Source organism: Nelumbo nucifera, chromosome 2, assembly GCF_055504915.1.
Source record: "Nelumbo nucifera cultivar China Antique chromosome 2, China Antique-T2T, whole genome shotgun sequence".
NCBI classification, from domain to species: Eukaryota; Viridiplantae; Streptophyta; class Magnoliopsida; order Proteales; family Nelumbonaceae; genus Nelumbo; species Nelumbo nucifera.
In genome coordinates, this window is record NC_142650.1 from 51,085,344 (window position 1) to 51,110,917 (window position 25,574).

Below are 25,574 nucleotides of genomic sequence, written 5' to 3' on the forward strand. Positions count from 1 at the left end.
CATTTTAAATGTTTGTTTCAAACCATTCATTTTAAATGCTGCTTTGAAACCTTTCATTTTAAATGTACTATGATTCATTTTAAATGTTGGTTTCAATGTATTATGATTCATTTTAGGTGTTACAGCATTTAGATTTATCAAACAAATACATTAAGAGGTAACCCGTTTGCACACCTGGCTATATTCAGGCCTAGTTTGGTTCGTGGGAATAGGGATCAGGAACCATGTTATATAGAAATACAATACATTAATAACTTTGGTATTTATTAATGTATATTAATAAATTGGTTTGTGGGAATAGGCCCAGTTTGGTTCTTTAGTTATATAGAGAGGATGGAAATCAAATCTTGTGACAGATCCAATAATTGGATAAAAATTTTGCTATTTTTATGCTATTGCAATGTTTATAGTACTAAAAATTTTAATTCCCATATTTATTATCGTTTGGAGGTTATTTTACCTCCCAATAAAACCTTCCTAATCGTATCATCTGAATCCTGAATCTTTATGTTGCTCAAAGATTTAGGATTGTCTGTACTACACGGTTTCGATATATTAATATAACCAAAACAGATAGTGTTAAAGAATTAATTTTCTTAGTCCCACCTTATTTTTTAGTTTTCATTTAGCACACAGATGGAAACATTAAACCAGACGAGTATCTCAATTAAGAACGTACTTAACGAGTTGTGCTCCAAATTGTGCATGTCCCGTCCCATATTCTTAGTTGAAGATGTGGAAAAGGATTTCGAAGAACTGTTCTTATAACAATTGGGGAGGACAATTGGAAATTTTATGAAAATGGATCTACTTCTAAAAAGGAGACGGAGCAAGATGCTACTAGGAAGGCGGTGAAAAAAATAGTCGAATACTTCAACATGAAAATAGATAATGTGAACTATGAAGAGTTATAGTACTATATGCATAAGTGCTCAAATCTGGAAATGTACATTGATGATTTGAAATCGAAGCTATTGAAACTAAAAAAGAGTCTTAACTCAGACTGGAATTGTGGGAAATGAATGCACTGATGATGAAGAACCCGAGGAGGAAGAATATTTAGTTGGAGGGAATTAGTTTTTAGTGGTTTTTCTTGTGTTTGGTTTATTGATGATGTTAAAGTCAGTGGTAGTTTTTAGTGAATGTTTTAAGTTTTATTAACAAGGTTACTCATGTTCTAAGATAATATATGATAGAATTCCATGTAAGAAGGTTGATCAGGTTAATTCTATTACTAACTTTGCCATGTCTGAGTCCATTATTTGTGATGATGAACAAAGTACATAATGATTTCATAAATTACTGAATGAAACATTAAAAAAAAAAAAAAAAAATTGTATATTCCCCACCTGAAGTCTTAGTCTCATTTCAGTAAAGCATCATACTGAATGAAACATAAAAATATGGGATACGTACTTTAGATAACCTGTTCAAACAAGATTCTTTATTCTACCCGAAGCTTTAGATTTTCTTGGTCCAACTCAGAAATCAGATTATCAGACAACTTGGATTTCTCAATATACTTCTGACAATCAAACAAGATCTATTGTTTGCTGATTGCTCCAACCCTTGAGTTTCGGAAATTCCATTTTCTTCCTCATGGACCTTATCTCCAACATCATATGGACCTTATACAATTTTGCAATCCAAAATAAAATTTCCCCCTGCCATTGGCTGGTTTGGAGAAAAGATTGTTGTTGTACATCAGATGGTTCTTTTTTTTTTTAATCCCTGTACCCCTCCCCCCAAATATTCATGGGATAAAGAAGGGAATGGAGTCTAAATTTTTGGTTGTCAATTGTAGGCATCACTAGAAATATCTTAATAGGGGTGGGGAGATTTTAGTTGATTCATTAAATTTCTTGGTTTTATTAATTCATCAGAGGAAAAATTATAAAGTCCAACCCTTTGGCATGTGTAAATGCCTTCTTGGTGCAACCTTTCCACTTCATCCAGCACTCAGGCAGATGATGTTACCAATCCAACCCATATGATCAGTTACTCCAGAAATGCCTTACTTTCTCACAGTCCCTTGTCCACAACATACCCATGTCTTTGCTGAAAATGGTCTATTACTTTTATGAATGAACAGCCATGGGTAGGTCAAAAGACAAATTGATTAAGTTAAAAGGAACATGCATCCCTCCCCATTCTTTCATAAAGATATCAAAAAGACAAGGAAGAGTTGAATGTGATCATACCCTCCCCTGTTAACAGATGCATCAATTTGTCCACGCATTTTCCTTTTACCTTTCAGTAGCAGCAGACACATGCGCAAAAAACATTTGCTATATTCAGTTGAACCATAAACCAACACATCAACGTACTTTACAAACCTGAAATTATCCTCTGTAGTCAGGCCCATACACGGTCAGTAAACACCAACCTCGAGGTCCAAGGAATTTTAGTTCATTCTCAGCCGCTATACATTCATAGCAAGCACAGAATCAAAGTTGTATACTTCTGAACCTCCTCTCATATTATCAGTTAATGCAGGAGAAATCCATTGGTTGAAACATATGAACAAAATAAATAAATATAAATTAAGAAAAGGAGCAGGTTTGTATCCTTTACTTGAAAGGGAGTGGGCAAAGGATTTCATAAATCACAAACAATGCCCCACTCTAACCTTGTAGCAAGAAGCACTGATTTTTTTCATTTTTTTGATAATTAGTAAGAAATTATTGTATTAATAGTCAATATTGCAGCCACAACATTGGCAAGAAGCACAATCCATGAAAAATTTCATGCTGGTTCAATCTGTCCTTCGACTGGGCCCGCCGAAGTTGCACCTATTTATCAAAATAAACCTTGTAGCAGCACTGAAATTACAAACAAATCCAAGGATCGTACCCCTCCAATGTTTTATGTCCCATTTCCAAGTTATGTATTTTGCACCCTGTACAAAATATTGCTTTTTGCAGGATGCTAAGTACTGCAAATCATTTTCACAATTTCATGGTAGCAGCACATTGAACCCCTATATCCCATCAAGAATAATAAATCCCAATCTCAATTCCCCTTGATCCTTCCTCATGCTTACTGTCTTCTAAAGTTTTAAAATTACCTTTTTTGAACTCCTTTGGCACCATAGAAAAATTTCCATTGTTTTCTCTAGCCTCTGTGCTATCAAGGATATAACTATAAGACCAAGAGGTAATAAATTGGTAGGTTTCTTGATTAGAGTTTATAAGAGTTATTTACCTCCTAGAAAAACATGATTTTTCATGAAAGTGTTCATTTTTTGGGAAAAAAAAAAACATCTATGTCCAGGTTTTATTATCATAATAAGGAGAATACTGATACAAGTTTTCTTGAAGAGGCCCAGTATAAATGACCCCTTGTTGCCCCTTGCTTGGCTAAATAATTTGCAACATCTTTGGCTGAACTCCCAACCCATTGTATTCTTACAGTTAAACCCCTTGTTAGCAATTTAAATTTTAAACCTCTATATTTTATACTTATAGCCAGCCCGATACCACTTGGGAGTCACCCTCAATTACCAATTGTGCCACTCCTAGCTGATTTGCAAACTATACACCTGAAAACTGGTTGTTAGAATTTTATCCAATCATGCAGTCCACACAAGGAATGCAACTTGAGATAGGGCTTATGATTTCGAAATAAAACATAATGGGAATGAGCCATCCCTTTCCTACCCCTATCAGACCTGAATATACAAAGGTTCTATTATCTTAACTGTCCATTAAGCACTACCAATATCAACTTGTAATTTTCTTTATGCAATGCTAGGTAAGAGTCTTGCAAATCTGAAAGCTTTGCCCGTAGACTCTCAATCACAGCTTTCAGGAATACCTCCTGGTGCTTCCTTGCCTTTATCTCCAGTTTCAACTTTCCATTCATCTCTAGGAGCTCATGTTTCTTATCTTCCAGCATAAATAGCTTCTCTTTTTTTATTTTGAAATCCAGTTCAAGAACAGTCTTTTCTAAGCCAATATCTGCTACATCTAATCCCAGTTGCCCCAGCACAGTTACTCGAACTGATTTTTCAAATAGAAGTTGTAGCTTCTTATCCTCAGTTTGCAGAAGAGTATACAATTGTTTTATATTTTTAACTTTTTAAATAGTTAATAATTATTTATATTTTAGGTTCAACTATGATATGGGAAAGATATGATATCTGAAAATTTTTTGACCAATCAACTGGTATCATAAAATGTGGTAGCCAATCAGATGTTATTTATCAAAATTCATGGGTGGGTTTTGATTGGTCAAAACTCTTCCAATACCATATCTTTCCCACATCAGAGATTAATATTTTTTTTATAATACAAAATAATAATAATTAATTTCAGCTAGGGTTTGTTCATCAAACTGATGAGTTGTACCTTCTCATCCTCAGTTTGCAGAAGTGTGCAATGCACTGCACACTTTAATCATTCTCTCTCTCTCTCTCTCTCTCTCTCACACACACACACACATTCCCAATAACCTAAATAATATCCTTTCCTAAAATGTCACCGAACTATCCCCCACTTTCTCCTAAAGTATCTCTAATTCCTATTTATCACCTAAATTATCTCTAATTTAGTAGAGAGTTTCTCTCCTAAATCTTTCATTCCTATTCATCCTCTCCCCCACTTTTTATTTATATCCATCTAAAGAAAGTTTGAATTAAAAAATTTAAAAATGATTTAGATATTTTAACAAAATTATATAATAACATTAAAATATTTATTAAAAATACAAAAAAAAATAATTATAATAGATTTAATAATATTCATATTATTAATAATTTTATATTTTTACAAAGTTCATCATGAAATTATGTACTAACAATATAAATTATGGTTTTCTGGATTAATAAAATTCAAATAACAAAAATTCTAAAATATTTTATATGTTCTATCAAATATTTAATATAACTAGATTTTAAATAGTTAAAAAAACGAAATTATGTAATAAATTTTAAAATTTATTAAAATTGGAAAATAATTATAACATAATTAATATTCAAATCAATAATATTTTAATAGTTTACAAAGTTAATAATGAAATTATGTAATAATAGTAGAAATTATAGTTTTATGGATTATTAAATTCAAGAAACAATTAATATTTTAAATTTTAAATAATGGTATTATTTAAATAACTAAAAACAGCTTTAAAAATTTAATATTTATTGTATTTTATCTAATTATTTATTTTTTATGATAAATATATTTTCAATAATTATGTATATAATCTATTTTTGTTTTTTTATTTAACAAAAAATTTTCAATAATTATTGGAGATTAAACTACTATTACTTAACTTTTTAAGTTTAATTTGTTGTATTTTTGTTATAATTTATTGATTAATACTTATTAGGGATTAAGCTCATATTTGAGATAATACTATTTATTGACTAATTTAATTATTTTTATTATTTATTGTATTTTTGTAATTATTGTTTTTATTGTTATTTATTGTATTTTCATTATCAATATATTTTCAATAATTATGTATTTTTTCTATAAATTTTTAATAACTATTGGAGATTAAACTATTGTTATTTTTTAGAGATTAGACTATTAACTTATCTGAAATTAAGTCTTTACCGGTTGGTTCGATTTAGTTGTAGGTTGTTTGGCCAATCAAATCGACCTGGTTAAGTTGGGGAGTTGGTCACCCGAAACAGATTGACCATTAGTGAAAACCGTCCAACTCGGATTCTATTAGTTTGGGTCAATTTTCAGTATGGTCGATTGATTCAAAAGATTTAAACTTAAAATATTAAATTTAAAATTTTAATTTAATTTAAAAAATTACAGTGGCTGGTTGGTAAGTTTCATTAGTTTGATGAACAATCCTAGCTAAAATTAATTATTGTTATTTTTGTGTTGTAAAAAAATTATTAAAAGTAGTATATAAAATATATGGGAAAATCTATGATGCAGGAAAGATATAGTATCAAAAAAGTTTTGACCAATCAAAATCCACCTATGAATTTTGATAAATAACATGTGGTTGGCTACCACATTTATGATAAACACTAGTTAGTTGGTCAAAGATTTTTCAGATATCATATCTTTCCCATATCATAGCCGAACCAAAAATATAAATAATTATTAATTTTTTAAAAAGATAAAATATAAAACAATTGTGTAATTTTATGTGTTTCTATTGTTTAGCTTTTGATTAACAAATCAAGTGCATCACACAAGTTCTCACTAGTATATACATATACTAAAACACAAAAGCCTAAAAACTTTCTCCTTTTTTTTTGAATTTTCTATTTTTTATTCCATGTCATTTTTAAACAACCAACAAGATTCCCTCCTTCCCCGTAAAAAAATTACCTAAAATTTCTCTCTCTCTCTCTCACACACACACACACACGTTCCCAATAACCTAAATAATACCATTTCCTAAAATTTCTCCTAAACTACCTCCCCCACTTTAACTAACTTATCTCTAATTCCTATTTATCCTCTCCCCCACTTTTTATCTATAGCTATCTAAAGAAATTTTGAATTAAAAAAGATTTAAATATTCTAGCAAAACTACAATAACTTTAAAATATTACTAACAAATAATTATAATATATTCAATAATATTTATATCATTAATAATTTTATATTTTAACAAAATTCATCACAAAATTACGTTAGTTTTGTGATGAATTTTGTTCAATTTAAATGTTATTCAAACAATAAAAATTTAACATTAAAAAATAAAATATTATTCAAATACTTCAACAACTTAATATCTTAAATAACAAAATATTAAAAATAGATAAATAATTATATAATAAGATATTTCATATTATGTAATAACTTTAAAATAAATAAAATTCAAATAACAAAATTTGTTAAATATTATATATTATTTAAATACTTAAATAACTAAATATTTTAACTAATGAAACATTTAACATGACTAGATTTTAAATAGTTAAAATAATGAAATTATGTAATAAATTTAAAAAATTCTTAAAACTAGAAAAAGAAATATAACATAATAATCAAATTAATATTTAAATATTTAAATAATGATATTGTTTAAATAACTAAATAATATTATAAATAACTAATTTCACTTATATCAATTAATAATTTTAGAAAATAACTTTCAAAAAAATAATATTTCTTAATAATAATTTTAAAATCTTAATCTATATTTATTATATATTTATATATGCTAATATTAATTTTTATTTTATTTTAAGTAATTATTTGTTGTTTTGTGATAAATATAATTTGAATAATTATGTATAAATATATTTTTTGTTTTGTTATTTAACAGAAAATTTTCAACAATTATTGGACATTAAACTATTGTTATTTAACTTTTTAATTTTAATTTGTTGTACTTATTGTATTTTTGTTATAATTTATTAAATAATATTTATTAGAGATTAAACTATTATTTAAGATTACACTATTTATTGACTAATTTAATATATTTTTTAGTATTTATTGCATTTTTGTAATTAGTGTTATTTTTTCATTTTTAATATATTCTCAATAATTGTGTATTTTCGTTGTAAATTTTCAATAATTATTGGATATTAATCTATTGTTATTTATTAGAGATTAGACTACTAATTCAGTTGAAATTAGGAGTGTTCACGGGTTGGCTCGGTTCAGTTGTGGGTTGTTTGGTCAATCAAATCCGGCCAACTCGGGTTGTATCAATTTGGGTCAAATTTCGGTTCGGTTGGTTGATTCAAAAGATTTAAACTTAAATTTAAAAAATACAATGGCATTGTTAAAAAATTAAATTTTTTATTTAAAATATTTTAAACTAAGAAATATAGGAATTTTTCCACTTTCTCGTATTAAAAAATTATATTAAAAATATAAAATAGTAATGTATATTTCTATGGTTGGGGCGTTCAATTTTGGTCAATTTTCAAATGGCCAAAGAGAAACTGATCCAACCTGGTCAAGTTGGGAAATTGTTGAACCAAAGTAGATAAAAAATACTAGAAAACAAACCAACTTGAGTCAAGTTGGTTTAATTGGTCAATTTCATCAATTTGATGAACAACCCTAGCTGAAATTAATTGTTATTATTATTATTATTATTATTATTATTATTATTATTATTATTATTATTATTATTATTATTATTATTATTATTATTATTATTATTATTATTATTATTATTATTATTATTATTATTATTGTAAAAAAATTATTAATCTATGATGTGGGAAAGATATGGTACCGAAAGAGTTTTGACTAATCAAAATCCACCCATGAATTTTGATAAATAACATCTGATTGGCTACCATGTTTTATGATATCAATTGATTGGTCAAAAACTTTTCAGATATCATATCTTTCTCATATCATAGTTGAACCCAAAATATAAATAATTATTAATTATTTAAAAAGTTAAAAATATAAAACAATTGTATACTTTTATATGTTTCTATTATTTAGCTTTCAGTTAATAAATCCCGTGCATCGCACGAGTCCTAGCTAGTATTAACAATATAAGTGGGTATTGTAGGGAACGTTGTAGTCTTAGGGGAGCAAGACTCCTCTCGGATCCCCTAGCTATGCCCCTTTGTGTTGAGCAAAATGATTGGTCCAACAGCCCGTAAAACCACTATCAAATTCAACTAATCTTTCCTCTCCTTAGGACAGGTCAAATTCCATATACAATCAGGTTTCAACAACTTTTGGCTTTTCTTACGAGCTATGCTTAGATATGGCCTAAGCCTCACTTATAGTCACCTCTATGATCCTTACAGGTATTGAGCCAAATATTTGGCTATTCGAACTTAGCTTGCTTATAAACTATTAGGTTTTAGTTCGAGCTCGATTTGAATTAGAGAATTGGCTCGAGTCAAAAGCTTGAAAGTTCGGGCTCTACTTGGCTCAAGCTCGGCTACCTTTGATTATAGGTTCCCCTCAGTTGTTGAAGTGTTGAACTAAGGTGTCCCAAGCAGTTGAGGTGCCGAGCCGAAGTCTCCCTCGGTTGATGAGGTACCGAGCTGAGGTCTCTCTCAGTTGACGAGGTACCGAACCGATGTCTCCCTCAGTAGCCAAGGTGATACCCTGTGTACATATATACTCAATTAGGCTCGCGAGACTCACGAGTCAAGCTTTATTAATCTCGAGCTCAGCTCGATTAGCATGAGCCTATATATTAGTCTTGACTTATGATCAAAGCTCGATTTAGACTGAGCCGAGCCGAGCTGGCCACCCCTAGTGAAGCTGAAGCCATTATGTTAGTTTTCCTTTCTATGTTCAACTTCAACCTCCATAAGCTCTTTTTGTTTGTAGTGAAATCTAAACCATATATAAATTTAGCGACTGTTTCAATTTTGCATCATGATCTACACTCCTATCTTATTTAAATTTTGTACTCTTTTGTTTCGTTTGCATTAATTGGTAGTATAAAATTTGCATGGCTAAAACTATGAAAATTTTAAACCACCTTGCTCCTTGACTCTTACCTCAATTGTTTCTCATAGAAAGTAGAGATCACATTATTGTGATTCCTAGTTCCTACCTCACTCCCAAACAAATAAGCTTCCTCCTACGGTAGGGATTACATCATTTTACTTCCTATTGTATTTCTCACAAATAAATAAAATAAAGGTCAAGTTTGAGAGTGCTTAAAAATAAATACTTATTCAAATAAAGACTTATTTTGAGTTAGGATCACATCAATAAACATTTATTTGCATTTGGGAAATAAGCCTGAATAATCACTTATTCTTTTAGTTTCAAGAATAAGTGTTTATTCAAGAAGCCCAAATTTTACACTTATTGTTAAGCACTTATTTCCTTTTTGACCTGCTTGACCCACTACAAAATACCTATACTACCCCTATTTGAAATAAGTAATTTTCATCAAATTCTGACGAGTGTTCATTAAAAATAAACAGTTATTTTTAAGCATTTATTTTTCAAATAAACACAAACTCCACCAAAGTCAAATCTAAAACAAAATAAATAAATAAATAAACCTTTGCATTCCATCCTATGGGGCCCGCCTGGCCATTTGCGTTGAGTTCTGCAACTTTTTCGTAGATATTTAAATAAACCGAAGTCTTATATTCCAAGTGTGTTCAAAATTTTAGACCCAATAGCGTGTCCACGCCTCCACGGGACGCCGGAATCGTAGAACAGAGGTTCATTGACCCAGTCACAGATTGGATCAAATGGAGATCCAAACTCCTCGAAACCGGTATTGTCACAGCTGCTTAAGTCGTTGTTGGCTTGTCGCCGAGTCTCATTACTATTATACACCAACCAAAGATTTAACTGATTTCAAAGTGAAGACGGACCGAACAACTAGTTTCCGTGGAAAGCACACTGTCATCCCTTGTTCCTCGTTGCTCTCTCGAAAATTTCTAAAAAATTTTAAGAACCATCCAAGGAATTTAAAAAAGTCAATAAAAAACTGAATAAAAAAATCTCCTTGATGTTTCACAGTATTGACATTAGAGATGATGTTATCAGTATAGCTCTAAAGAAGAAGATACCAACTAGCGGTGAGAAATTTGGTTTTAATCTGTGTAGTAGCACGCGAGTGAGATTGAAGTAATGGCGAGTTGGGTGGCTTTTATCGGGTTAATAGCCTATGGTTGCATTGTCTTGGTAGCTGGATCGTTGATTTTGTTCTTTTGTATCCGTAGCAGAGCAAAGAAGAGAGAGCAAACTTGGGCAGCATTCTTACCCTCGAAACGAACGTAGTGGGGGTACTGGGAGTGGTAGCGTCAAAGACGGTGGCATGGTCTTCATGGTGGGCGCTGGTGCAACTTTAGCTGCTACTGCTGATGTTGCTTGCACCGGTATAGGTGGTGATGGTGGTGGTGGCACCGATACTGGAGGCTGTGGCGGTGGCGGTGGTTCTCTTTTTAGGCACTTCAACTTCAATCGAGTTTAGAACTTATGAGAAGATTTACAAACCGTCGGGAAGGGAGCTCATACTACCTGAAACGCCAGGAACATCTAGAAGGGAGATATTAAGTAATAGCCAATCTGGAAGAAGCTGTAAAGCCACTCGCTCATTCTAATTCTTTGGGACCAAAAAATCACTCTTAGGAATTGATTTTCTGGAGTTAGATCTTCAAATAGTGATTTTTGGGAGCAGAATTTTAACCAAACAAACATAGAATCAGGCAATTAGAAGATTGGATCAAACATCACTAATTGCAGAACCATGCAGACGGGCTTCTAATTGTAATTAGAAAAAGAAGCCCGGATGCTTGTGTGGCATTTTCTCTTGTTACTTGTGAACCCAGTATTTGTACAATATCACAGTGAACATGCTTTCTGGGTAAATCTATAAAGCGTGTAGGCTAATGAAGCTCTACTAGTAACATAAATAGCAAATTAAGCATCTAATTAAAAAAAAAAATACAAGGTCATCACACCATGAGTCATTCAAAATGTCAAAACTGTGATAACTGAAAAGTAGGACAAATCACCAGAGCAGAGAATACTTGCATTCATGTACCAAAGCTACGATCTCCTGCATCCCCTAATCCAGGGATTATGAACCTGAAAATGCACAATCCATCAGTACAAAATGAAAGACAGACTAAACACGTAGAGGTAGTGCATTGTGCTCATGCACCCAATCTGATTCTGGTAAGCAAAGCAGCAGGACCTACCCCTTATCATTCACAGTGGGGTCAATTATGCCAGTATACACATGAAGCCTGAAAAATCCAAAACCAACCATTTTATAATCTGTACAACAGGAAGTTGCTAATTTTATATAATATCCAAATAGACATCACTCTACCCGGGGAATTTCTCACTTAGCTTCTGAAGAGCTGGGGGAGCAGCTACAGCAGATATCTGCAACATACAAGATTTAATCGAGCATATAGATCTAGGAAAATAGAACAAAGTAAAGATATAGACAACCAAATTAGATTAACAGGCTAACAGCAAGACTGCAGAAAGAATTTTCACTTAATTTGTTCTTTCTCTTTATGTGCTTTTGTTTATGAAGACCGACTTAAAATTTTCAATCATGAAAATGGTGAGTGGACCCAACTATTGAATTGGAGTTTGTCACCATAATAACAGCCACTTTAGCAGTTGGTTATAACCTTCATTTTATTTATATATTGACCAGATTATAAACTTTATTTTTGTTATTAAATATTTAAATACAATACATTCAGTATAATTTATTTGAGAACAAAGGTTTCAGAAAAATGTAGTATTTAAATCTTAAGGTAGCTTGACAATGCAGTTGCAATTTTATTGAGGACTATAATTTGTAGCATAATGTGATTTCTATTGACCCATGTAAGAAGCCTAGGAACCATAGGCCATTCCAGTTTTTCCCATATTTCTAGAAAACCGGTCAAATAGATCAAGAGTTGTTGAAAACTGATCAGCTGCCTGGGTCACTAAATCATTACAAACTTCAAAATGCCAATAGGAAGATTTGAATAAGACTTGAACCCTGGGCTGTTGTATCAAAAAGCAGCTAACTTAACCATCTGGCCACCTTACACGTGATATGAATCACAAAATTTATTATCTATGTTATTTATATGACTCATGATCAACCCGTGACCCAGCAAGCTTTCCGGTTCTTATGTCCCATCCAAGTCTTACAACATTGCTATTGCCGGTTACATTAGATAGCATACCAGCAATGATAATATAAACCTCGTGCTGAACCTGAAAAGGTTTGAATTTCAGCACACCACGAGTGCTTCCAATGATGCATGATTTATCCCTAGATTATGAAGCAATAGACTAATTTTTCTAGGTTTAAAAGAGAAGGTGAACTATAAAGTGCCTGTTTGGATGTCCATCTGATCAACTAATAGAAATCTTTGCCTGCCAGGCACAAAAGTGGGGCCTAAGAAAAAAAAAAAGCTAGAACAATTTCCCCAATTTGTGTTGAGCTTTCAAAATTGTTTTCCAAAAAGGGAAAAAAAGGTCCTCAGTGTCCTCTTCAAATGTGTCAATGACTGGTATTGTGGCATAGCTGCTTCAGTTTGCAAACAAGGATTTAGGACCTATAATACTTAATCTTGCAGAAATAAACAAGAACTTGCATTTTGGCCATGTGTATACTTAAAAAGATAAAATAGCCAAGAAAAATTATTTACCACTTTTATTTGCTTGTTGTCCACTCCTCGCTCCTTCAACAAGTCAATTGCTGCAACTATTGTGCCACCTTAATTCATTTCCACAAGACATAGGAAAAAGCAATTTAGTCATATTCTTTTGACTACAGTTTCAGTTGTTAGAATTAAATGCAAGGGCCTATATAAGCAATGACAATGTTTTTCTTTTTCCTTTTTGAAATTACTATTCAAAAGAAAACAGTGTCTATAACATGTACACCAATCTATAAACAGCCTATACAGATCTGTTAACAGGCTATTAACAAGAGAGCAGAAATGCCCTTATCAAAAAACAGACCATATAAGCATGACAATATTAATATTAGAGATGTATCGATAATGCAAATAAAGCTAGAAAGCTTGCACAAGCTCAACATTTTTTTATTAGCAATAAAGATTGATTCATTAATTAAAAATATGTGGGATTAAGTACAGTCTGATGACCCAAATGTCATCCCCAAGAACTACAACCAAAGTTACAAAGAGGCCCAATATAGATGCTGCTGCCTTTCAGCCCCTTGTTTGGCTAATGTATCTGCTAACCCATTTGCAGCACTCCTGATCCACCTGAAATCAGCATTTATATCCTTTGCTAATCTTTCCACTTCCCTGAAGATATGTTTGAGGGTCCATGGGATATGTCTGTTACATCTTGCCCATCCTCAACAATTTTATAATAGTACTCTATTATATACAATAAAAAAGGAAGGTGACCATCAACAAATAAAATGGCTGAATTTGACCATATTTTAGCTTACATTATTGGAAATTGGGAATTGAACGCCAACTCCATCTGCCTCCATTCTTCCATTGCATATTACAATGACGCCCCAAACACAAAAAATAAGTGCAATTATCATATGCTTTTTAGCTGGGAAGGAAAGAGGCTCGTTAATTGTCTTCAATTACAAAAAACATGATTCAGTAGCACCATATCAGCAGTATGAAGCAGATGGCAGAGTCATGAGACAAGATATATCTATTTTTCTTCTCAATCAAATTAGGATGAACAATGTAACCGAACATAAACAGTCAGTTGCACCCAACCATATGATTGCAAGGTTTATTAAGGCCAAGGACAAATCTCCCTACCAACTAATAATTAAAAAAGAAATAATGATTAAAAACCTAACCCTAGTATTACTAATAGATGATCACCTCTTTGTCAGGACATTGTAAGAACAACACCCTTCCAACATGTAAAATGCTTAAAACAATAAACCAGAGCAATAGCCATGATATCAACTAGTTTATAGTAAATGTCCAAAATTGGATGGGACTCAAGTGCTTATATGTAACTACATATACCACTTTAGAGGCATTTTATATATTTAAGACAGGCAAAAGGAGTTAGATTAACAAAGGCCTGGGATAAGGTTCTCAACCGGTTGTCTGGTTGAACTCTTGTTAATCAAGAAAAAATGCACAATGCCATAAGCACAGAGGATACAGAATAGAAGGGAAAAAGAAGGAAAAATGGGATTGTTATAACCGCAAATGGTTCCCCAAATTTTACAGTGCACTTTAGAAATTAAATATCCCACAAAAATACAAATGTAAACCAAGTTAACTCCCTACTGCAAATATGATTAAACACAGATTTATTTATATAAACAGCAATTGCACATCAAAAATTCATACAAAAAAAGCCATTATACTCGGATAACAAACAGCAAAAAAAGGAGGTAAGCTAGATAAATATCATTCAGAAAATATATATACCTGTTGCCAGCATTGGATCTACAACAAGAACACGAGATCCTTCAGGAATTTTGTCAGGCAACCTACAAGATTTATTCCATAATGTGTGGAAGCAAGAAAAAGCATGTCATTTCAGTGGGAAAAAACAGTGATAAAAGACCATTACAAATAGCCATAGGCAATCAATGGACCAATAAACAAGGAAAAGTCTCTTACTTGTTCAGATATATAGATGGCTGAAGTGTTTCTTCGTTTCTGCTAATGCCTAAATTTGCAAATGAAAAAAGAGGAAACACATTATGAACTAGTAGATCTAACCAATTAAATAAGTTTTTTATGAAAATGCATCATCCCAAGCTTTGTCCCAACTATATAGGGGTCAGCTTCTCTAAAGTATAAGCAATATTTTTTCTCTCTTCTCCTGATATATGATAGACATGTATTCTTGTAAGAGAAAGCATTGCATATACCTATATAGGGGTCAACTATACAGGGGTCAGCTTCTCTAAAGCATATGCAATCTTTTTTCTCTCTTCTCCTGATCTATGATAAACATGTAATTTTGTAAGAGAAAGCATTGCATGTACCTACATTAGATAGAGTATCCAGATCAGATGTGTGCATATTCTTGGTTTAGGGGTAGTTTACTAAGCCCCTCCCCCCCTAAAAAAAATAAATAAATAATAAAAATAATACCATTTTGTGGAGGTGAGGGAAGCAAATCATGGTTTAAATGGTACAACTAAAATAATCAACTAAGCCCGGATGGATTTTATTTAAATAAGAAGAAATTTTCTAAGTAAATAGTCAGGGCACTTCATTAATGGATCATCAGTTTAAAACTACAAGATTCCTTCCTGCTCCAGCAAAGAGAGGAAGAACCAGAAGCAAATACAAGCATCATAAAGAGGGCTGAAAGCAAAAGAGCCACAAGCAGATTGACAGTTGTTACAGACTGTATAATTAAAATAGGAAGATGTTACAAACTGTATAATTAAAATAGGAAGATGTTACAAACTGTATAATTAAAATAGGAAGATGTTACAAACTGTATAATTAAAATAGGAAGTAAATACTAGGGAGATATGATTTACCTTGATTGTAGGAATTTGATTAGTCTTCTTTCCTAATATATTCTTTCCTAACATAGAATTTGTAACTTGTATATATACATACAAGATTGATGAATAATACAACAAATTCTTCTTCTTCCTCTGTTTACTCTTATTTTACAAGGTATCAGAGCATCTAGTCTCTGCCTGCCCTTTTGTTTTTTTTTCTTTTAAGTAAACAGTAGGTAGAGGAAAATTTCTGGGTGTTTCGGGTCACCTCCTTGGAACAGTAGGTAGAGGAAAAGTCCAGCAGTCAGCAGCCCTGCGCGTGTGTCTCACACACCGCCTGAAGATTCTGCCACAGTCACACGAGCCGGCACGAGGAGGCGCATCTGTCGCCAGAAAATTTTTTCGATCGTTGTCTTTTGGCTCGCCTCGTCTTGTATAGCACATATTTGTGCTTTGTTATGTGCTTATCCATTCCGGTGTTTTCAACAGGTGTGCTCTGTTGATTTTCGGTGTTCAAAATATTCTGTTTATTTGAATTTTGAGATTATGGTAGACAAGAAATCAGTAGTTATGTCGGATGTTGTTCTAGTGATGTCAAAAATAACAGAGCATAAACTTAATGGCTCTAATTATCTGGATTGGAGTAAAACTGTTCAACTATATTTGTTGAGTATTGCTATGGATAACCATTTGACTGATGACCCTCCTAATGATGACTCAAGAAAGTCTTGGTTGAGGGAGGATGCCCGTTTGTTCTTGCAGGCACGCAACTCCATTGAAAGTGAGGTGGTTGGTTTAGTCACTCACTGTGGATTTGTTAAAGAATTAATGAACTATCTAGAATTCTTGTACTCCGGAAGGGGGAATATTTCCCGCATTTATGATGTGTGCAAAGCCTTTTACAGGGCAGACAAAGGCGATAGATCTCTTACAAGCTATTTCATGGATTTCAAGAAAATATATGAAGAACTTAATATGTTGCTTCCGTTTAGTACTAATGTGACTGTTCAACAAGCTCAACAAAAAAAGATGGCTGTTATGAGCTTTTTAGTTGGCCTACCTTCTGAATTTGAGACTGCTAAATCTCAGACTTTCCAGTTCAGAGATCTCTTCTCTACAAGATGCTTTCAGTAGGGTCCTTCGTACAAAATGTTCTCCACCTGTTCAGCCTAGTAGTGCCCTTGTCAGCCGCAATAATACATCTGAATCAGGAAGCCAACAATACAGGAGTGGTAGTGGTAGGTCAAGTAACTATGACAAGAATACTAATACTCGTGGACAGGAGTTAGGAGAGATAGTGTGTCATTACTGTCATAAGCCAGGACATATGAAGTGGGATTGCAGGAAGTTGCAGAATAAGAAAACTCAGTCGGCCCATATTGCATCCACCATAGATACTCCTGAGAAGTCTGTTATGATATCTACAGATGAATATGCCAAATTTGCTCAGTACCAAGAATCATTGAAACCTCAATCTACTCCTGTTACTGCCATCGTCGAGTCAGGTAAACCCAATACATGTCTTGTTTCCTCCTCTTCAAAATGGATCATTGATTCTGAAGCTACAGATCATATGACAGGTAATTCAAGTCTGTTTTCTACCTTTCAGTCACATAAATCTACCTCTCCTGTTACTTTAGCAGATGGGTCAACATCTTGTGTTATTGGGTCTGGCATAATTAGTCCAACACCATCACTTCCTTTGTCATTTGTTCTTAGTTTACCTCAGTTATCATTTAATTTAATTTTTGTTAGCAAACTCACTCGTACCCTTAATTGATGTGTCTTATTTTTTCCTGATTATTGTTTATTTCAGGATCTTACGACGAAGAAGATTATTGGTAAGAGACATGAGTCTGGAGGTCTCTACATCCTTGATACACAAGTTCCAAGATCCATAGCCTGTTCTGGAGTTGTAACCCCTTTTGAAGCACATTGTTGGTTGGGCCACCCCTCTCTCCATGTGTTAAAGCAAATTTGCCCTCAATTTCAAAGTTTGTCGTCATTAAATTGTGAGCCTTGTCAGTTTGCTAAACACCATCGTCTTAGTTCGAGTCCTAGAGTCAATAAACGAGCTAGTGCTCCTTTTGAATTAGTCCATTCAGATGTTTGGGGTTCGTGTCCAGTTGAGTCCAAAACTGGGTTTAAGTATTTTGTTACTTTTGTTGATGATTACTCTCGTATGACATGGTTATATTTAATGAAAAATCGTTTTGAGGTGTTTTCTCATTTTTTCTGCTTTTTGTGCTGAAGTTAAAACTCAATTTAATGTTTCTGTACAAATATTGAGAAGTGATAATGCTAAGGAGTACTTGTCAGAATCCTTTCAAACTTACATGCTTCAGCATGGCATTCTTCATCAAACTTCTTGTGTAGATATACCATCTCAAAATGGGGTTGCTGAACGGAAAAATAGACACCTTCTTGAAACTGCAAGAGCTTTGTTATTTCAAATGAAGGTTCCTAAACCTTTCTGGGCTGATGTAGTTTCCACAGCATGTTTTTTGATTAACCGTATGTCTTCATCTATCCTTCAGGGTAAGACTCCTTATCATGTTCTGTTTCCAAATAAAACACTGTTTCCTATTGAACCTAGGGTATTTGGGTGTACATGCTTTGTTCGAGATGTTCGTCCTCAGGTTACCAAACTAGATCCAAAATCATTGAAGTGTGTTTTTCTTGGGTATTCTCGTGTTCAAAAAGGGTATAGATGTTATTGTCCTACTCTTCACAGATATCTTGTGTCAGGTGATGTTAATTTCCTAGAAGATACACCTTTCTTTCCATCTATTCCTCATTCAAGTCAGGGGGAGGATGATGATTTGTTAATCTATATTGTCACATCATCTGGTTCACATCCTATTGAATCTGCTCCTGCCAGGTCTAAGCCACCTATAGTACAGGTTTATTCTCGGCGACCAACCCCTCCGGATCCATGTCCTACACCAGCTCCTTCGTCGGCAGATCTAGTCTCAACTGATCCTGTTCCTTCGTCATTAGAACCAGTCTCTAATGATGATCTTCCTATTGCTCTTCGTAAAGGTAAGCGTAAGTGTACTTATCCAGTATCTTCATTTGTGTCTTATAATCATTTGTCGTCCTCTTCTTGTTCTTTTATTGCATCTCTTGATTCTATCTCTGTTCCTAAGACTGTTAAAGAAGCCCTTTCTCACACTGGATGGTGTAATGCTATGATTGAGGAGATGAATGCTTTGAGGACAATGGTACTTGGACCTTGGTAAATTTACCTGCAAATAAGAAGGCTATTGGGTGTAAATGGGTGTTTACAGTTAAAGTCAATCCTGATGGGTCCATTTCCCGATGGAAAGCCCGTCTTGTTGCTAAAGGATATGCTCAGACTTATGGAGTGGATTATTCTGATACATTTTCTCCTGTTGCTAAACTTACTTCTGTCAGGTTGTTTATTTCTATGGCAGCTACTTATAATTGGCCCCTTCATCAGTTAGACATCAAGAATGCTTTTCTTCATGGGGATCTTCAAGAGGAAGTTTATATGGAGCAACCGCCTGGCTTTGTTGCTCAGGGAGAGTATGGGAAAGTTTGCTATCTTCATAAGTCTTTGTACGGGTTGAAGCAGAGTCCTTGCGCCTGGTTTGGAAAGTTTAGTCAGGCAGTCGAGAATTTTGGTATGAAGAAAAGTAAGTCTGATCATTCTGTTTTCTTCAAGAACTATGTTGCCGGCATCATTTTGTTAGTTGTGTATATGGATGATATTGTCATTACAGGGAGTGATACTACAGGGATTTCATCCCTTAAATCCTTTCTCCACACTCGATTTCATACCAAAGATTTGGGAATGTTGAAATACTTCTTGGGTGTTGAGGTAACATGAAGCAAGAAGGGAATATTCTTATCTCAAAGGAAATATGTACTTGACTTGTTGTCTGAGACGGAAAAGTTGGGAGCTAAGCCATGTAGCACTCCAATGGTTCCTAACTTGCAGCTCACAAAAGATGGTGAATTATTTGAATTATCTTACTGTAACTCGTCCAGATATTGCGTATTCAGTTAGTGTGGTGAGTCAGTACATGTCCTCTCCAACAATTAATCACTGGACAGCTGTAGAACAAATTTTGTGCTACTTAAAAGGAGCACCTGGGTGATGAATTTTGTATGGCAATCATGGTCATACTAGAATTCAATGTTTTTCAGATGCTGACTGGGCAGGATCCAAGGAAGATCGAAGGTCTACTTCATGCTATTATGTATTTGTTGGAGGGAATCTAGTTTCATGGAAAAGCAAGAAGCAGAATGTTGTCTCACGTTCGAGTGCAGAATCGGAATATAGAGCTATGGCCAAGTCTATGTGTGAAATAATGTGGATACATCAGCTTCTGACTGAAGTAGGTCTTAAAACTTCAGTACCAGCCAAGTCGTGGTGTGATAACCAAGCTGCTCTTCATGAACGAACTAAGCATATCGAGATTGATTGTCATTTCGTTCTTGAAAAGATTCAACAAGGATTGATTTCCACAGGTTATGTGAAAACAGGAAAACAACTGGGAGATATCTTCACAAAGGCTCTTAATGAGGGTTAGGGTTGATTATCTTTGTAACAAGCTGGGCATGATTAATATCTATGCTCCAGCTTGAGGGGGAGTGTTACAGACTGTATAATTAAAATAGGAAGATGTTACAGACTGTATAAGTAAAATAGGAAGTAAATACTAGGGAGATATGATGTTACAGACTGTATAATTCAAATAGGAAGTAAATACTAGGGAGATATGATTTACCTTGATTGTAGGACTGATTTGTAGGAATTTGATTAGTCTTCTTTCCTAATATATTCTTTCCTAACATAGAATTCGTAACTTGTATATATACATACGAGATTGATGAATAATACAACAAATTCTTCTTCTTCTTCTGTTTACTCTTATTTTACAACAGTATAGGACCATTATAAGCCCACTTTTATCTAAAGCTTTGCTCTAGTCAATGGTGATCAAATCACTATTAATCACTCCCTAATTGGATGAATAAAGGCTTTCTCTATTCACTTAACATTTTAAACTTTCATAATGACAAGAATATCCCTCGTACCAGGGAAGGAGCCAGGTTCATTTGGGGATAGGGGATGACCCCCGGACCCCCACTTGCCTCCACCCATGCCTGATATTCATGTTCAAAGAGGGGGGAAAAATGCAATCAACACTCCAATTAACAAATTCAACATGATAGTCTAACCAGACCACATAAAAATAAGTATTCCTCCCAGTAAGATCTAATCATAATTCAGAGGTATCAAATTCCAGACTTGACTCCAGTAATAACAACCTGTTAAAAAATCTTGATCCAATGCTTATATCAGCCTGAGCCACAACACTATGACTATAACAATTTCATCATAGAAGATTAATGGATGTCATGATGCTTAACAAATAAAAATTGCCACCCCTTCCATATCTATATATGAAACTTTTCTTACCTAGATGATAGGTCTTTGTTGCTGGCAGGACTGACGATGCATGCTCCACAAGAGCAAGGCCAGCTCTTAGTATGGGAACAATCTGAGTAAAAAAAGAATCATGTCTCACTCGGTAGTCCAATATAAGAACTCCATACAATCAAAAAAATAGAAAGAGCAAATGAAATAATCATAAAGTTCACTTTCATAAGCAAATCAAAGAAAGCTATAAAACCAAATCAAAATTATTCAATACATGTAACAGAATACATACATGTAATGAATTTTACATATTCTGGAAAATCTAAACCATACTCTAGAAAATTAATAGAACACATATATGAACACAGAATCAATAGAACACATATTTTAACAATAGAAAAGAAAGGCTAGTAGACACCAACAACAAGAAAAAGAGAATACTATTGAACACTAACCGTCACAGGCTCCCTTGGATCAATAAATTCAACAGAAGCAACACCCATTGGCGACTGAATCTCTCCAGTGACAGTAGGCTGCCAGAAACCATACCAGATAATTGCAAGTGGAACTGTTAGTACATAAATGTGGAAGAGTGATGGGAATGAAAACATGTGTACAAGCTAAGCACATAAGTTTCTACTGCAATATGTATCAAATTTGATATACATTTTCAATGATCAAATCTTCATATAGAGTACATGTAACACTGTTAGAGTGAAAGCCAACACAGAACCATGTCTGCAATAGGCATTTACCACCAAAATTTGTCCATGTGCAGCTATACTTCAAATGGGGAATCAATTCAAGTAGCTCCAATTTTGCCACTATGTGCAATGTATCAAGAGGCACCTTGAGTAAATATTTCCATTTCTCTGAATTGTACTTTGGAGAAGGCACATAATAAGTGTAATGTGTACAGATTACAGAATTTGCAAAAGGGAAGATGTTGTTACTTTCTAGCATCCAGCGGCTCTATAGAGAACCTCTGTGTGTGTATGTGTGTGGCAGTCTTAAGGTTAAATTTCGGACTTTCTTCTGGAGATCTTTCTTCCTGTTCTGTCCCTGTTTTTCGGTTTTTCCTCTCCATATAAGCACTACAACCATAAATATTTTTCTACACACTAGAGTGACTAGACAATACTGTTTGGTTAAGCTTAGATAATATGGGTGTGAAATTAATGCATACATTTTGCATTATAACATGCATCTACACTATTGTGAACTACTATTTGATGCAAAAATTAACACAATACAGGAATTAACAGTACTCAATATGCAATAGTATGCATCAAATGCAAAAAAGACCTCACCAACCAATCTCTTGATGCTTCATATATAAGTAACCTCCCCAGCTCTCCCATAGCATTCTCTACAACAACAGAATCCACATTGAAACTAAGAACAACTCGTGCTCATATGTTGAATCAAAATCTAAAAGAAGAACAGAGGGATCATAAAAAATAGGTAAGTTCTTAGCATCAGTGTCACTTGTATAGACAGGTCTTACAGTATTTATATTCTCTATTTTCTTTTTGGGTCCGTTTTACAGTTATAAGAAGTGAAGTATGTATGATAAACAATAGATCCCAGCGTGTTCTCCGCAACAGCATAAGCCATCAAATAAGCAGTCCACAATTAAATGTTCTTGAACAGCCAAGTTCATAAAAGACAAAAAATAAGAGGTAAGATTTCGACTTTCATCCTTGAAATTATTAGTTCTTCACTGGAAATATTAGGTCCTACACACTAAAACGCTAGATATAAAATTAAGTAATTAATTAGTTATACTATAAATATACAATTAAGAAGAAATTTATAGCCCGAACTCAAAAGTTACATACTGAAAATGGGGCAAGGAGTCTGTTCATTTCTGAGGACTGAAATCCAGTGCTTTATCAACGGGTGCGGCGGAACAAAGACCTGTACATCCGATTAAAAGATGTAAAGGAAATAGAAAGAGAAAGAAGATTGATTTTACGTATCAGAAACAAATGATGTTTATGATCAAACCAGCATTCTATCGTCAGAAACCGGTCTCTTTTCCGTCGCCGTCTGAGATTTCACGACAAGAAGGGCACCTCTCCTTCTGTTAGAGCAAGAAACCTGTGGCGATGGCAACAGAAAGTTTTGCAAAAGCCCATAGAGAGATGGAGAAAAATTGGGGTCACTACATTTATAATTTATAAAGTAAAATAAAAAGGTATCGACAAGCACAGATATTTAGAACTTAATTAATAAGGAAAAAAAATGAGTTGCAGAGAAAGTTGTACTTCTACCTTTGGTGAATGGAAAGTGGAAGGAGAGTGAAGGAGAATGTTATTATTGTATACACATGCATTTTGGCGGGAATGCACCGCCGGAAAACATGGCGAATTAAGAGGAGTTCGTATCGGTGAGTTAATTCGGCACGCCATTCGACTGAGGAAAGATAGACTCTACATCGACATAGAGGAGGGAGGGAGAGAGAGAGAGAGAGTAATGGATTGTGCCGAACTCGTCTCAGGAATTTCTTTTTGGCTTGGATTTTGAGTTTCGGAGAGTATTCGCAATCGGTGTCGGATCAAGATCAAGCCGTTGGAAAGTTACCAAGAACCCTCTGATTGTTCATAAAATTACGAAAACGACCCTGAAGATATCTCGTTTGGTGTTAGACTCTAGGTCGACACGGCCCTGGATGGACCATTTTGTGGACCGGACCGGCAACAGAAATTACAAAATTGGACTACCGTGGTCGCGAGATTAGCCATAATACGCCTCCTTCGTGTCATCGGATGCAAACGGTGTAATTTTGTGTCCAGTGGTGTTTTGGAAGCCGAGTTCAGTTCAGGCTCACTGCTACAAGGTGAGATTGGGCTCATTCCGTCATTCGGGCTCGGTTGGATTGGGCTTGGCTCACTGCATCCAGTGTACGTACCAGAAGCTTAAATGTCAAAATAGAAAATACAAAAGGTACCGTCAATCAACATTCTTATCTATTTCTTCTTTTTTTTGTATTTATATCTTATCTATTTCTGATGTAACCGTTTTTGGTCACGTACCATTTTTTGGGATGTGTAAAATTTTTTGGCTAAGTACCTCGTGTTTGACCTGGTGGTGACTTGCCTTGGTGATGAGCTACTTGGTGGCGAACTTCCCGGTGGCGAACTGCCTGGTGATGCTTCCTGGTGGCGAACTGCCTAATGGCGAATTGCCCGGTGGCGAACTGCCTGATGGCGAACTGCCTGGTGGCGAACTGCCTGGTGACGAACTGCCTGATGGCGAATTGCCTGGTGGCGAACTGCCCGGCAGTGCTCCCTGGTGGCGAACTGCCTGATGGCGAACTGTCTGGTGACGAACTGCCTGATGGCAAACTACCTGGTGGCGAACTGCCTGATGGCGAACTGCCTGGTGGCGAACTACCTGGTAGTGTTCCCTGATGGCGAACTCGTCACTTGACTTGCTCCTAGGCGGTCTGCAACTCAGAGGATGGTGGAGCTCCCTGGTGCAGCGCTACCCGACTACCCCCTGCGTGAGGTGATTTTCTCTCCTTTGTAGACGGCGAAGCTGAGGGACCTACGGGAACTGAATCAGAGGACCCGGGGGTATTTTCCCGGCGGGGACTCTCCGATGCCTAAGTTAGCATTCTGATTACAAAGGGCTTGGAGAGAAATGAGAGAGCTAGAGAGCGGGGGTTACCATACTCTTTTTTCTCCTCCGTTGGCTTTGGGGGTCGGAGTCCTTATATAGTGGTGCCCTCGCGGGTTAGGTGGGTAAAAAGCCTTCAAATGGTAAGACGTCATATCCCGTCAGAACCGGGGTACGGTGATGAACTCCTCGAGGTTGTCAGGTCGGCGCCTGTCAGTCGACGGGTCGGTGTCCGGGCCAGGTTGCCAGGCCGGCGCCTGTGTCTGTCGGTGGGTCGGTGTCTGGGCCAGGTTGCCAGGTCGGCGCCTGTGTCAGTCGGCGGGTCGGTGTCCGGGCCAAGTTGCCAGGTCGGCGCCTGTGTCAGGGTCAGGTCATCAGGTCAGCGCCTGTGTCCGGGTCATGTTGTCAGGTCGACACCTGGGTCCGGGCCAGATCGCCAGGTCGGCGCCTGTGTCAGTCGGCGGGTCGGTGTCCGGGCCAGGTTGCCAGGTCGGCGCCTGTGTCAGTCGGCGGGTCGGCGTCCGGCCAGGTTGCCAGGTCGGCGCCTGTGTCCGGGTCTTGTTGTCAGGTTGGCGCCTGTGTCCGGGCCAGATCGCTAGGTCGGCGCCTGCGTCCGGGCCAGATTGTCAGGTCGGCGCATGTGGCAGGCTCATCCGGCCAGGTCGCGCAGGTCGCGCGCAGTTCGCGCAGGCCGCACGCAGTTCGC

The 25,574-nt window shown here is 35.2% G+C and overlaps 1 protein-coding gene across 3 annotated transcripts; it reads right to left on the reverse strand.

Annotated features, from left to right (window-relative positions):
• Positions 1-11,120: 11,120 nt before the first annotated feature.
• Positions 11,121-23,676, reverse strand: UPP (uracil phosphoribosyltransferase). Of its 3 annotated transcripts, XR_016082645.1 has the most exons (13): positions 23,521-23,676; positions 23,255-23,347; positions 23,086-23,164; positions 22,555-22,613; positions 21,700-21,777; positions 21,284-21,365; positions 14,987-15,035; positions 14,792-14,853; positions 13,828-13,940; positions 13,052-13,119; positions 11,719-11,774; positions 11,585-11,632; positions 11,121-11,471 (listed from the first exon to the last, which is right to left on the reverse strand). XR_016082645.1 is itself a non-coding variant. In XM_010264332.3 (12 exons), exons 1-12 carry the CDS (start codon positions 23,656-23,658, stop codon positions 11,420-11,422), a joined length of 864 nt encoding a protein of 287 aa, XP_010262634.1. In that variant the 5' UTR covers positions 23,659-23,676; the 3' UTR covers positions 11,121-11,419. The 3 variants fall into 3 exon arrangements, 2 of the variants coding, with proteins under 2 accessions (XP_010262634.1, XP_088754626.1); XM_010264332.3 differs by lacking the exon at positions 13,828-13,940; XM_088898500.1 differs by lacking the exons at positions 11,121-11,471; positions 11,585-11,632; positions 11,719-11,774; positions 13,052-13,119 and adding an exon at positions 13,526-13,678.
• Positions 23,677-25,574: the final 1,898 nt, after the last annotated feature.

Excerpts from the sequence above, each read along its gene's own strand:
- UPP (XM_010264332.3), bottom strand. The coding sequence starts at position 23,658 with ATGGCGTGCCGAATTAACTCACCGATACGAACTCCTCTTAATTCGCCA. Across the intron at positions 23,165-23,254 it reads TTTCTGACGATAGAATGCTG|GTCTTTGTTCCGCCGCACCC; the intron begins GTTTGATCATAA and ends TCGGATGTACAG. Across the intron at positions 13,120-14,791 it reads AGATCCAATGCTGGCAACAG|GTGGCACAATAGTTGCAGCA; the intron begins GTATATATATTT and ends AAATGAATTAAG.